The sequence below is a fragment of the Diabrotica undecimpunctata genome, chromosome 10 (genome assembly GCF_040954645.1).
Source record: "Diabrotica undecimpunctata isolate CICGRU chromosome 10, icDiaUnde3, whole genome shotgun sequence".
Lineage (NCBI taxonomy): Eukaryota > Metazoa > Arthropoda > Insecta > Coleoptera > Chrysomelidae > Diabrotica > Diabrotica undecimpunctata.
In genome coordinates, this window is record NC_092812.1 from 80441593 (window position 1) to 80454927 (window position 13335).

At 33.9% G+C, this 13335-nt stretch overlaps 1 protein-coding gene across 1 annotated transcript; it reads left to right on the forward strand.

Annotated features, from left to right (window-relative positions):
* Positions 1 to 1550: 1550 nt before the first annotated feature.
* On the forward strand, positions 1551 to 4419 carry LOC140452181 (uncharacterized). The gene is made up of 3 exons (XM_072546284.1): positions 1551 to 1613; positions 1695 to 1883; positions 2031 to 4419. Exons 1-3 carry the CDS (start codon positions 1581 to 1583, stop codon positions 4008 to 4010), a joined length of 2202 nt encoding a protein of 733 aa, XP_072402385.1. The 5' UTR covers positions 1551 to 1580; the 3' UTR covers positions 4011 to 4419.
* The last annotated feature ends 8916 nt before the right edge of the window (positions 4420 to 13335 follow it).

Here is a 13335-nt window from a genome sequence, read left to right on the forward strand (position 1 = left end):
ATAATTGGAATGGTTGTGTATTTTAACAGTAAAAATATTTTGTCGTTCAATACAGAAAGAAAAAACGATCTATCTATGCAGAGATAGATGCAGTCTATCTATACAGAGATCTATGCGATAATTTAAACACGTCCGATCGATTTGAATTCTACCGAACAACTGTAAAGAAAAGTTCGTTTCATTTTTCTTTGACTTAGAAAATTGTGTTGGCGACAGAAATCCTACTGTAATTTCGAATTCTTTTCTATAAGCTAAATAGTCTAATCTCGTATATCTAAGCCAGTTGTTTTTGCATGCCTTGTAAAAAGCACTTTACATAACGCCAATCAAGGATTATTTGTCACCTTAGCTTTAATAGTTAATTTGTGGACAACATATTCTAAAACTGTTTTCTATTGGTATGTAAAGAAAACACTATGTTTATACGGTGTTCAGCCACAATTGTGGATAACAGTTTCTATTGTGTTATAAAGTTTTAACATACATGTTTAATTCTATTACCAATATGTTAACTAACAATATATTCATAATACCATACTGATAATACTATTATATTATGGTTTTACCTATTTCAGCTACTGTAGAATCACCTAAATCTCTTTGCCAGACATTTCTCGGGAACTAATTGGAATTGGTTTATTTATGTACCACGAAAGGAAAAGAAATAACATTAACCAGGAATATATAAAAATGGATAAAAATGTAAACAGTTTAGAGCTGTGTTCTATGGAATCGTCAATCAAGACATGTATATCTGATCGTATGTGGTTTGTTTCGTTCATAGAAAGTAGTTTACATAATGTAAAAACAATGAATAATTATAATTGAACAACTATCTGATAAATTGTGAGTAGTTATTGTTTGTAGCGTATTTCAAGCTTCTTCTAGATATTTGTAGTATTATCACAAATATCGCTGCTTTAGTAATAAACAGGTGTAACACAAAATTTCTCTGTTTTCACTTTAATAATGTAACTAATAAACTGGATCGCCACCTATCGGTGAGTAGTAAAATCATACTCTAATTTAACGGGGAACCCTCATTTTAAATTATTACATCCTTTTCCCATTGGCGCTTTGGCCGCGACGTTTTAGTAGTACCTAGAGTTAAAACGAATTGCACCAGTGACATACACGTGTCTTTAAACGTAAATCAAATTTATTCAATTTACTATTAAACGTACAGTTGTGTTTTTTGGGTAATTACTGCATACACCAGTTTAGTTTTGATCTTAAAGGTAAGTTTTTACTTAATTTTAGTGATAAAGCACTCTTTTAGTAGTTGCATCTTTGTATTACTAAATTTAACATCGCTTGCTACAAATTATTTTAATTTGATTCACTCTATTACTAAAAGAATCGTAGATGAGTTACCTTAATTCTGAATGTACCGTTTTACTATTAAAATATGTTTCTTTTTCGATTAGATTTATGCAGTTTTTGATTATTAACCTTTATTTTATAAAAAAATTCATTTTTTCCAAGACACATTTTATTGTGTTTCACTTTATTACCAAAATGTTTTGTAATTTTGGGTTTTATTTAGGATGCAAAATACTAGAACGATAAAGATATTCACAATGTTGGAGGCAATAGGGAACGAAGTTCAAAATGTAAGTTAAATTATGTTTTATTAGTAATTATAAGGTAGCAGTACCGCATTGTTCAACATAAATTTTATTAATTATTTTTAGGTGCAGCAAACAGATACAAATCCGGGTTCCCCAGGAAATTTTAACGATATCAGCAGGTCTGAAAATGTATTGCATAACGATAGCGTAGATAACTCTACCAGCAGATCTGACAATCTCATACCTGATGATAGCCCAGATAAATCTACCACCGGGTTTAAAAATCTTAGACCTGACAACGATCAAGAGATGGTAAGTTAAAAATGTAATGCAAAATAGCATTTCAGACCTTTACTATAAAAGCGAATAACAAATAATTTATCTACAGCTAATGCTCTTGCCTTTTGCAAACTCTTTAGCAGGTAATAATATGTTATAAATTTTCAATATTTTTTTTAGTTTCAACAAAGTACTAGCCAGAATCGTAGTTCAAGAAAAAATTATACAATTTCTCCAGTCAACACAGATGAAAGTGATGTGGATTGCAGTGACATTGATCCTGATTATACCTATGAAAGTTCACCCAAGGAAGGCACTTCGAATGCTTTAGATACTACCGTAAGAAGCGCCTCACCGTCGTCCTCACCATCTTTGTCTGAGAAAGAAAATATCACAGAAAGTCGTCCCAAAGGTAAGAAAAGATGTAGGGAGCCGTCAAAATGGAAACAAAATCAAGCTCAAACTTCAAGAAATTCTGGAAAAAGTTACGTGTCTAAAAAAGGCAGAGTAATACCTGAAAGATCATTAAAGCCCCCTTGTTCAGATAGTTGCAGATTAAAATGCAATCAAAAAATCAATCAAGAGCAAAGGCTTAAGTTGCTTAATTCATTTTGGGGGATAGGAGATCTTCACGCACAAAGAGCCTTTGTGAGCTCGTGTACCGTTGATGTTACCCCAAAATACAAATACACCAACGCCGAACAGCCCAGAAATCCTAACAAGGCTTTCTATTTTATGGTTGGTGAAAAAATTAGAGTCTGTAAAATTTTTTTTAAAAATACATTGGATATTTCAGAACGATTTGTGAACACTTCTTTACAAAAGACTGATGAACATGGTTTTGTCCAACCGGATCTTAGAGGTAGGCATTCAAACCACCCTAAGCTCTCTGAGGAATTGATTCAAAGTATTAAAGATCACATTAATTCAATTCCTCGAATCGAATCTCACTATATCAGATCAGACTCGTCTCGAGAATATATTGAAGGGAGCAAAACTATTGCCGAACTTTATCGAGATTTTACAGAAACACAGAAGGCATTAAGCAAGGATACAGGTAAATACTGTACATACTATGATATTTTTACAAGAGAATTTAATATAGGGTTTCACCAGCCAAAAAAAGATCAGTGTGACCAATGTTTACAATATGCAAATTCCAATAATGAACAAAAGAAATCACTGCAAGTATTATATGATCTTCATCACGAGGAGAAAATTTTGTGCAGAAATGAGAAAAAGGAAGATCGAAAACTTATACATGAAAATAACAAAGTTGTAGTTTTTGATTTACAGGCTACTCTTCAGAGCCCTCAGGGTAGTACGTCGGCATTTTATTACAAATCAAAATTAAATTCATATAATTTTACCATGGCAGAATTGACAAAAAAAGAAGAGAGGGGCAAAAATTTGAGTTACGAAAAAGTTCATTGTTATTTCTGGAGTGAATGTGATGCAAAGCGAGGTGCAGTAGAAATTGGATCATGTATTTTAAATTATCTTTCCCAATTAAGTGGAGGTTCAGACGTGACGTTTTTCTCTGATAATTGCTGCGGTCAACAGAAAAATAAATATGTTGCATCCGTTTATTTATATGCCGTGACCAATTTAAACATCAATAAAATTACTCACAAATTCTTAATTAAGGGGCATAGCCAGAATGAAGGAGACAACATTCATAGTCTCATTGAAAAAGATATTAAAAGAAATTTAAAATCAGGACCCATCTACATACCAGCACAATATGTTACGATTATTAAAGGTGCTAAAAAAACTACTCCTTATTTTGAAGTTCATGAACTGAACTACGATTTTTTTACTGATGTTAAAGCATTGCAAGAAGAGTGGGGGTACAATTTCAACATAAATACTTTAGGTGAAAGTGTAGTATGGAATAAAATAAAAGTTATTGAATGTAGAAAAGATCAGCCTTTCACACTTTTCTACAAATTATCGTACAAAGACCATCAATTTTTTAGTATAAATGTAAGAAATAAACCAAGAAAAAAGGTATTAACGATAAATGAAATTTATTTAAAAAAGGCGTATACTCAAAAAGCTGAAATCAGTGAAATCAAAAAGAGGCACATTAAAGAACTTATAAGCAAAAATTTAATTCCTTCGTTTTATGCTTCCTTCTATGACGCATTAGTCAAATAACCACTATTTCTACTGAATGTAACTTGTGTTTTATTATGATAAATTAGGATTTAAGATATGTTTGATTAAAATATTCAGTTTTCTGTTTATTAATGTATTGAAATAAAAATTCAACATTTACACAAGCTAGCTTTATTATTCTCCAATAACCTCTTTAAGTACATTAAACAATTTTTTTTTCAATATTTGGTTTTAAATTTCGATATGAAACATGGTCCACCTTTGTATTAAACTGATATTTTACTACTTAATGCAGGTAATTCACTTACCTTTAGTTGTAAGCTGAAATAAAAACCAATCATTCTTTTTCCGTTTACATTTTTTTAGTACTAGACAGAAACAAAATTAAACTTTCTATTCGTAATCTGTATTTAATCAGAAGAACACTAAAGCAAATCTGAATGTATGAGTTCAATACAAGTTATTTTTAGTAAAAAACTGAAGTAAAACTAAATTCACCTTTTTTTGTTTTACTTTTTAGTAATAAAGAGAAGTAAAAGTGAACTGTCTTTTTAAAAGATCATTATTTTTAAATATAAATCTGCAATAATACATATTTTACAGATAGATCTTAAGCAGATTGAACGATTCAGGTACCAAACCAATTGAAATTAAAGTACGTTAACAAACAAAGATAAAATGGGCAACTGAATTTTACCATTTCATTTAAAACACAGTTTTTGGCTGTTTGCCAAAGATCGTGTTTTTTGAGTTACACCACTTTATTATTAAAGCAGCGATATATTTAATAAGCGATCTAAAAGGGTATAAAGTAAATTTCTTTCTTGATTCCCTTTTAACCAATGTGAGCTACCATTGCATTAGCTATGTTCTTCTGTCAGTCAATTCTCGTAATTAGTTTTCAGAATGTTTTGCTTCCTTTGTGCAAAATTCAAAGTAAAGGATATTTTGTTGAGCCATATGGCTCACACTCTTTAGAACTTTAGGAAGATCTGTAACTTTCAGTTTATTAACGGGGGGGGGGGGCACACGGTAAAAATACATAATTAAGAGGTGCCAATCTTTAGCAAGAACATAATATTCAGAAAGGCGCTTAACATCGCCCCTCACTATGGGCGATATAATCTCAGCAAATCCTCTTCCATGCACTGTTTTGTAAAACTGGATCTAGGATGCCGAGCCACCAAATAGCAAGAACTCTTTGATTGTGGATGTAAAATTAAGGATGCTTGCTTCTATACTGTTCACTTCATAAACTCCTGTTCAAAATAAAGTTTAAATTGATCCGTATAAAAACACAATATTTTGTAATTATTTGCATGGTGTGCATTTTTCATATGGTACATCTAAAGACATATTAAAAACTTTCATATTATTGAACTAACCAACTGTTTAAAACGAATTTCACATTTCTTGGGTTTTCTTCAATGTGAACTTTCAAATGTCTAGCTAAAAACTTTTATAAGTAAGCTGCCTAAACAAATGTTGCTCTTTTTTCGCATACTTGCACAATTTTCAATTTTTATAGGTAAACTACTTTACAAATCAACTGCTTAAAACAACATTTTATACTTGATGTTTAACCAGCAAGCGAGAAAGATGCGCTTTAGGCATTAATTTATCGTGCTCGTTAAATAATAATTATTGAAATAAATTTAAAAGAAATTAAGTATAAAAGTGAAAGTGATTTGAATACTGAATATTGAAATGGTGAGTAGATATAGAAATATATTTTTTTCATCTATTTGGATTTCGATCTGCAATTAGTTATAAGTATTATCCAATTTCCATGAACTGGTATCACAACGAAAGCTGTAAGACAGCACCGGTTTTAGTCGAATTTTCAATCCATTTAAAATATGTCATCTTTCAGTCAGCTACCACAAAATGCATCATACTCAAAAGTTAGTCAACCACGTAGTATATTAATTCCAAACAGAGATCTAGCTACTTTATTTGACACTCTAGAGAATTGTATAATTAATGACTATCTTGAAGGATTGAGTCAGCATATAGAAGAAAAAAAATAATTTTCGCATCCCGTATATTAACCGGTAGAATATGCATATATCTATCATCTAAAAACCTAGTAGATAAATTCATAGCAGAACCAAAGAAGATAATAGTAAATAGAAATATACTAGAAGCGAGAAGATTAATAACTCCATCAGTCCGCTTAATTCTGTCCAATGCCTGTGCAAGCATACCTTCTAAGTTAATAATGGACGAATTAATAAAACTAGGTTTAAATCCTCTCCCAGGCATATCATAGATACGGATAGGAGCAACCAATCCTGCCTTCAGTCATATTCTAAGCTTCCGAAGACAAATTTTTGTTTCACCTTTTCCAGACAACTTTGTACTACCTGAATTATTTATTATCGAGTTGGAAAAAACATCATACCACATATTTATAGCCCAAAACGAAACATGTTTTAAATGCAAATTAACTGGACACCAGGCAGCTAATTATCCAAATATTTCACCTTCTAACCATCCTCACAATGATAGTGAAATGCAAACAGAAATCAGACAAAATTTATCAATAAATCATACTCAACACACAAGATAATCTACAGAATACTCCCACAATCTCAAATACCACTCCCTCCACACTTACTACGTCTTCTCAAACCAGATTACAAATAATGCAATGTTAAATTTTCAATAAACCAAACCCAACAGTGCTTACTTCAAAATACATCTGTACATTTGACCACCTCTTCAGTTAACACTAAGAAAACTTTGAAAAAACTAAGCTTCAATTAAAGAAAAAAAACAAAATTGATGACAAAAACTTGAGATTAAAAAAAAAGAGATGAGATACCAAATCTCCAAACATTACTAAAACCAATTAGAGAATATGTAGAAAGGGAAAAGCAATTGTTGAGCTTCGATCAAGTAGTGGATCTATTCGAAAATATACAAGGATCAGAAGACTTAATCAGCGTAACAAAATTGTACTCAGAAGATTTTCATGCACTTATAAAATTTAAAACTACATCCATAGTACATCGACAAAAGAATGAAAACCAAAAGCACCAAATTAATACGAAAACTTCGCAAATACACAGGTTTTCTCCCTATGTGCAGTGAAAACTTCATTCTCGGAAGAAGATTCCGACTCATCGGTAAATAATTCCTCTAAAGAATAATTGCATTCACGTCTTTGCTTCAATGGAACTTAAATGGATCTTACACCCATTTTGAAAAACTAAAACATATTATCTCTGTAACACACCCATCTATTATCTGTCTACAGGAAACAAATTTCAAAAATTCAAACCATGTATATAACTTTCGTAATTATTCATGTTTTTTTTATAATAACAGATTAAACCAAAATATTGCCAGTGGAGGAGTAGCAATTTACGTGGATGAAAAATTTATGAGCACACAGTTACCATTGACTTCAAATAATATTGAATTGATAACTATCGCAATAAATATACATCAAAAGATTTGTATATGTAATATGTATATTCCACCAAATAAAACTATATCACAAGAAATTTAACAGATATTTTGGAACAAATTCCTTCATCTAGAATTATCGTTGGACATCTTAACTGCCACAATCCGATGTGGGGTTCCATAAAACTCAACCCGAAAGTACGAATTATAGAAGATATTATAACATCCCAAAATATGAATCTACTTAACGACGGAAGACCAACCAGATTCAACATACATAATGGCACATCATCGGCAATTGATATTTCTCTGTGTGACCCAGTTCTGTCCACTACGTTAACATGGGAAGTTCTACCCTACTTATATGGTAGTGACCACTCTTCTTCTTCAAGTGCCATCTCCGCGGCGGAGGTCGGCAATCATCATAGCTATTCGAACTTTTGAGACGGCTGCTCTGAAAAGTTCATTTGATGTACATCCGTACCACTCTCTCAGGTTGCGCAGCCATGACATTCTACGCCTCCCTATGCTTCTCTTTCCTTGGATCTTTCCCTGCATGATCAGTTGGAGCAAGGTGTATTTCTCTCCACGTGTAATATGTCCGAGATATTCCAATTTTTTTGTTTTTATTGAATTTAAAATTTCCATTTCTTTGTTCATCCTTCTCAGAACCTCTTTGTTTGTGACGTGTTCTGTCCATGATATTTTCAGAATTCTTCTGTACACCCACAGCTCAAATGATTCCAGTTTTTTTATTGATGTAGCATTCAAGGTCCAAGATTCCATTCCATAAAATAAGGTCGAAAAAACATAGCACCTCGCCAACCTAACTCTTAGTTCCAGTTTTAAATCCCTGGTACATAGAACTCTTCTCATTTTGTTGAAATTTGCTCTAGCCTTTTCTATTCTTATTTTTATCTCCTGATTGTAATCATTTGTGGAGTTAATCATTGTTCCCAGGTATGCATATTTGTCCACTTGTTCGACGTTGGTTTCGTTTATTAGAAGATTCTCATTATTTCTTTGAGTTTTCGATATTCTCATGAATTTCGTCTTCTTGACATTCATTGTTAGACCATACTCTTTTCCATACTCTGCTATTCTGGTCACCAGTCTCTGAAGATCTTCAATGTTTTCGGCTAAAATCACAGTGTCGTCCGCATATCTAATGTTGTTAATGGGAACTCCATTTACCTTTATTCCAGCTGTTTCACCCTCAAGAGCTTTTTTCAGGACCTCTTCGGAGTAGGCGTTGAAAAGAATTGGCGACAATACGCATCCCTGTCTTACTCCACATCTAATTTCAATTTCTTCTGACAGCTGTTCGTTAACACGTACTTTTGCTCGCTGTTTATAGTATAAATTTGATATAATCCTGAGGTCGTTGTAGTCAATCTTCTTTGATTTCAGGACATTCATTAAATGTTTATGTCGTACTTTATCGAATGCTTTATTATAGTCAATAAAACATGCGTATATATCTTGATTGACGTCCAGGCATCTTTGTATTAGTATATTAAGTGAAAAAAGAGCTTCACGTGTTCCTAGGCCTTTGCGGAAACCAAATTGTGTATTATTAACGTCTATGTCCAGTTTGTGATATATTCGGTTATGGATGACTTTAAGTAGTAACTTTAGCGTATGAGACATTAAGCTAATGGTGCGGTAATCGCTGCATTCTCTTGCGTTTTTCTTTTTAGGGAGACAAATAAAAATAGATGTTAACCACTGTTTGGGTAATACGCCTGAACTATAAATTTGGTTCAAAAGTGTCACTAAAACATCAATGTGCTTCTCATCTAGAATTTTTAGGATTTCTATAGGAAGCATATCAGGTCCAGGGCTTTTCCCGCTCTTCATTGTTTTTAATGCGTGCAATATTTCTTCTTTTGTAATATATGGACCTATTTCTTCTGACGTAAGTTCTATGTGCTCCAGATCTCCTCTTTCATCATCGAACAATTCATCGATATATTCTGCCCTTTGTATTTTCTCGTCCGTATGTGTTATAGCAGTACCGTGTCTATCCAGAATTGCACAAGTGGGATTTTGTTTTCTTAGTCCTGCCAGTTCTTTGACTTTCTTGTGTAGGTTAAACAGATCATATTTATTTTGAAGGTCTTCGATCTCTTTGCATTGCTCTTCAAAGTATTTTTCTTTTGCCTGCTTTATCGTCTTTCTAATCTCGTGGTTTATCTCTCTGTATTTATTGTTATCCTTGTTTTTAAATTGTCTCCGTTGTTCCATCATATTGAGTATCTCGTCATTCATCCATTCCTCTTTTCTCCTTGAGGAAGTCTTTAATATTTCTTTACAGGGTTCCAGTAGACAATCTTTTAGTCGATTCCAGTACTCGTCAATATCGTTGGTGTTTGTGTTCAATTTGTTGCAGTTCACATGCAGTTCATGTTGGAGGCATTCTTTTACTTTAGGTTCTTTAAGTTTTCTTGTGTCTATTGTAGGGATTCTTTGATGTCTTTTAATATTTTTAAGGGTGAGTGTAATTTTGGCTATAAGTGGATTGTGATCTGAGGCCACGTCTGATCCAGGATATGCTTTCACGGCTTTAACAGCATTACGGTATCTTTCATTGATCATAATGTAGTCTATCTGGTTCCTGACTACTTTCTCCGATGTATCTGCGGGCGATCGCCATGTATACAGTCGTCTGTTTGGTAACATAAAAAATGTGTTTGTAATAATAAAGTTCTGCTCTTGACAAAATTGTAACAGACGGTCTCCTCTCTCGTTTCGATTTCCCAGACCATAGTTTCCTATACACTTTCCGCTTTGTCCCTTTCCAATCTTTGCATTGAGATCACCTAGGACTATCGTGATTTCTCTTGTTTTCGTTGTTCTAAGTGCCTCTTCGATATCTCGATATCGAAGACCACTACCCCATTATAATTTCTTTAACGCATCAGAAAACCACAAATATCGAATCGCCTATCTCAAAGTGGAATATTAAAAATGCTGATTGGATTAATTTTACCAAACAGATCGAACAGGACATTAACCAAACCAACTTTACATCATCAAACGACATTGAAGTTTTTAAGTACATTTTTACAAACGATCACAGCAGCCGCAAAGATGTATGTAAGAAAAACAAAAATTTTAAAGAAACATAAACCTCTTCCGTGGTGGACACCTGAATGCAGCCAAGCTACAATAGAATAAAGCATCATAAAACAGCCGAAAACCTAACGGACTACAAAAAAATGAAGAGCTAAGGCAAGATACATTCTAAAAAAGAATAGAAAAGAATCCTGGAAAAAATTCATTTCATCTCTAAATACATCTTCAAGCATAAGTACAGTTTGGAGAAAGGAAAATCTCTGACAAAAGCCAACCATATAAGATTCCTTTTCTAGCAAAAAATAACAAAATAATTAGAGTAATTAGGCAGCACCGGTTCGGCGTATTTTCCCATGTTAAATCCCATAAGAAATCGCTAAGGTCCATTCTGGTCATTTTTGGCTCATTTCGTGGTGGGGGTAAAACGACTCATCGGATCGTGACGTGTGAGGCATCGTTGGAACCGTACGCGCAACGGGTTTCACGCAGCTATGGGTAACACTGTTTTGGCTACGGGGTGGTGGCGGTAGGGCAAAGGGGGCGACTGGGGCCGGGCGAGGGTGCGGGGGGGACAGGGGTACTCGAGGTGTCGTCGATACATGAAAATAGCGTTAATTCTTCTTCTTTTTTGAAAAATCGTCCAAACGTGAAGATAGCGTGAATTCTTCTTCTTTTCGTATCGTTCGAACTTGAAAATAGCGTCAATTCTTTTAAAGTGTAACAGGAGTTGTTGGAAAAAGGGGGCGTTGGCTCGGCGGATCGCGACGTATGAGGTGTCAAACGAACGGGAAGGGGACGGGGAACACGTAGAGAGAAAAAACAAAGATGGCGGCATAGTCAAAACGACACTATAACGTATGGCCGGGTCTATTGGTCCGATTGCAACGTATGAGGCGTCAAACGAAAAGTGAGAGAATAACGAATACGTCAAAATGAAAACAAGAAACAAAATCAATGTCAAAACGGCACTATAAAGTATCTCAGGGTCTATTATCCCGATTACTACGTATGAGGTATCAAATGAATATAACGTACAGCAGCGGCTATCGCTAGAAATAAAACGAATAGAAACGTTTACCATTCTTTCAATATGATCATACCAACAATCATCCACTATATAATCTTCACACTAACGCGTGAAAGGTAACGAGCTGCATACTATATTATATCTACAACCATAATTTAGAGTATATATAGCTACATAGACTACAAAAAAATATTAGCAAGGACAGTCAAGCAATAAGTAATGCTTAAATATAATAAGTAATGGTTAAGTGTAATAAGTAATAAATTGCTGTTAGTATCTAAGCAAAGGAATGATAGTAAGTTAGCGAATATAGAGCCATGCATGAAAATGATTAAAAGTATGCCATGAAAGGTACGTAGTCAATTCGGTTCAAACAATCATTTGTTGAAAAACAAAAATTTTTTCTTAACGGCAGTCACCAACAAGAAGGTAAGACTACATGACCGCCGGGGGAGGTTATGTTAGTATGGAACAAACAGTTAGTATGAATGAATTCTTTTACATAATAACATTGCCAAAAAGGCACTACACCATATCTTCGTTTCTATTGGTCCGATCTTCGCGAATGAGGGCTCGTTAGAAAGAGAAGATATCAAAATATGTTATCATAAAAACAAAGACAAAGACACTGTCAAAATGGCACTATATCGGATCTTTGTTGCTATTGATCAAATTTTAGCATAATAGACGTTGAAGGAATGGAGAGTAGTCACTGAGGCTAACAGAGAAAAAAACATGACAACATTGTGAAAACGACGCTAAATCATATCTGTTGCTATTGGACCTATTTAGAAGGGGATTCCACGTACATTACAGTTCATCGAAACAATCGACCAATGGTGGTATAGGAACATCCACAAGTAAACGCCTGAATGGTGACATGCCAACGCCCAATGATGACATGTAAACGCCACAAACCGAGGTGTTACGTATTCTCGTATCACCAGGCACTAACCAATACGTACCCTCATGCACCACACCCCAACATGTATCGACCACTGATGACATAGGAACGGTAAGTAAACGCCTGAATGGTAACATGTAAACGCCCCTCAACACAATGAGAATGAAGTCATGACCAAAGAGATTCCACCCCGAGGCTCGCAGTCGTGTGGGATAAAAGTCGACCTGATAGAGGTTACATGATTGAATAAAATTCAGTATGTATCAAGCCTTCTAAGAAGTAAGATACATAAAATCAAGTTGTTCAGAGGTCCGAACGCAGTCAGAAAAATAAAACGCTGAAATTTAGATGACATACTTATTGATCAATGGATGACAAACACAGAAGTTACCTGCTATATCTTTTATATCAGCGAAGAACCAGTATCGTTTGTTCTATTATCAAAATGCGCCTTTGATCCACTCAGACAGCATGATGTACCAAGATTATTAGATTACGTATATACATTAACTCATCATAGAAAAAGAGGATACGCATGCAAACTTATAGAACATGTAAAGAAAAATAACCAATTCACAGCATTTTGCTTCAACAAAGAATCGGAACGGTTGTTTGGTTAATGTAAATGTGTTAATCCTGGAATAATTAATTATACTGTAATGTTTAGATATCCATAATAAAATCGAAATAAACATATAAACAACATATCGTGCTTTATTTCTTCCACACTTATTTCAGTCTACCACACTGTACTCTGTAATAACGGAATAGGTAATAGAATATAGAAAAACGTGATATTGTCAAAGGACATACGATGGGTATATCGCATCAGAATGACTAGAAAATAATTCACAGGTAACCTATCGATGTTTAGCAATTTTAAACTTCGGACAACAACATGTAACGTACCCTAACTGTAAACGAACTGTAACAGATATCTA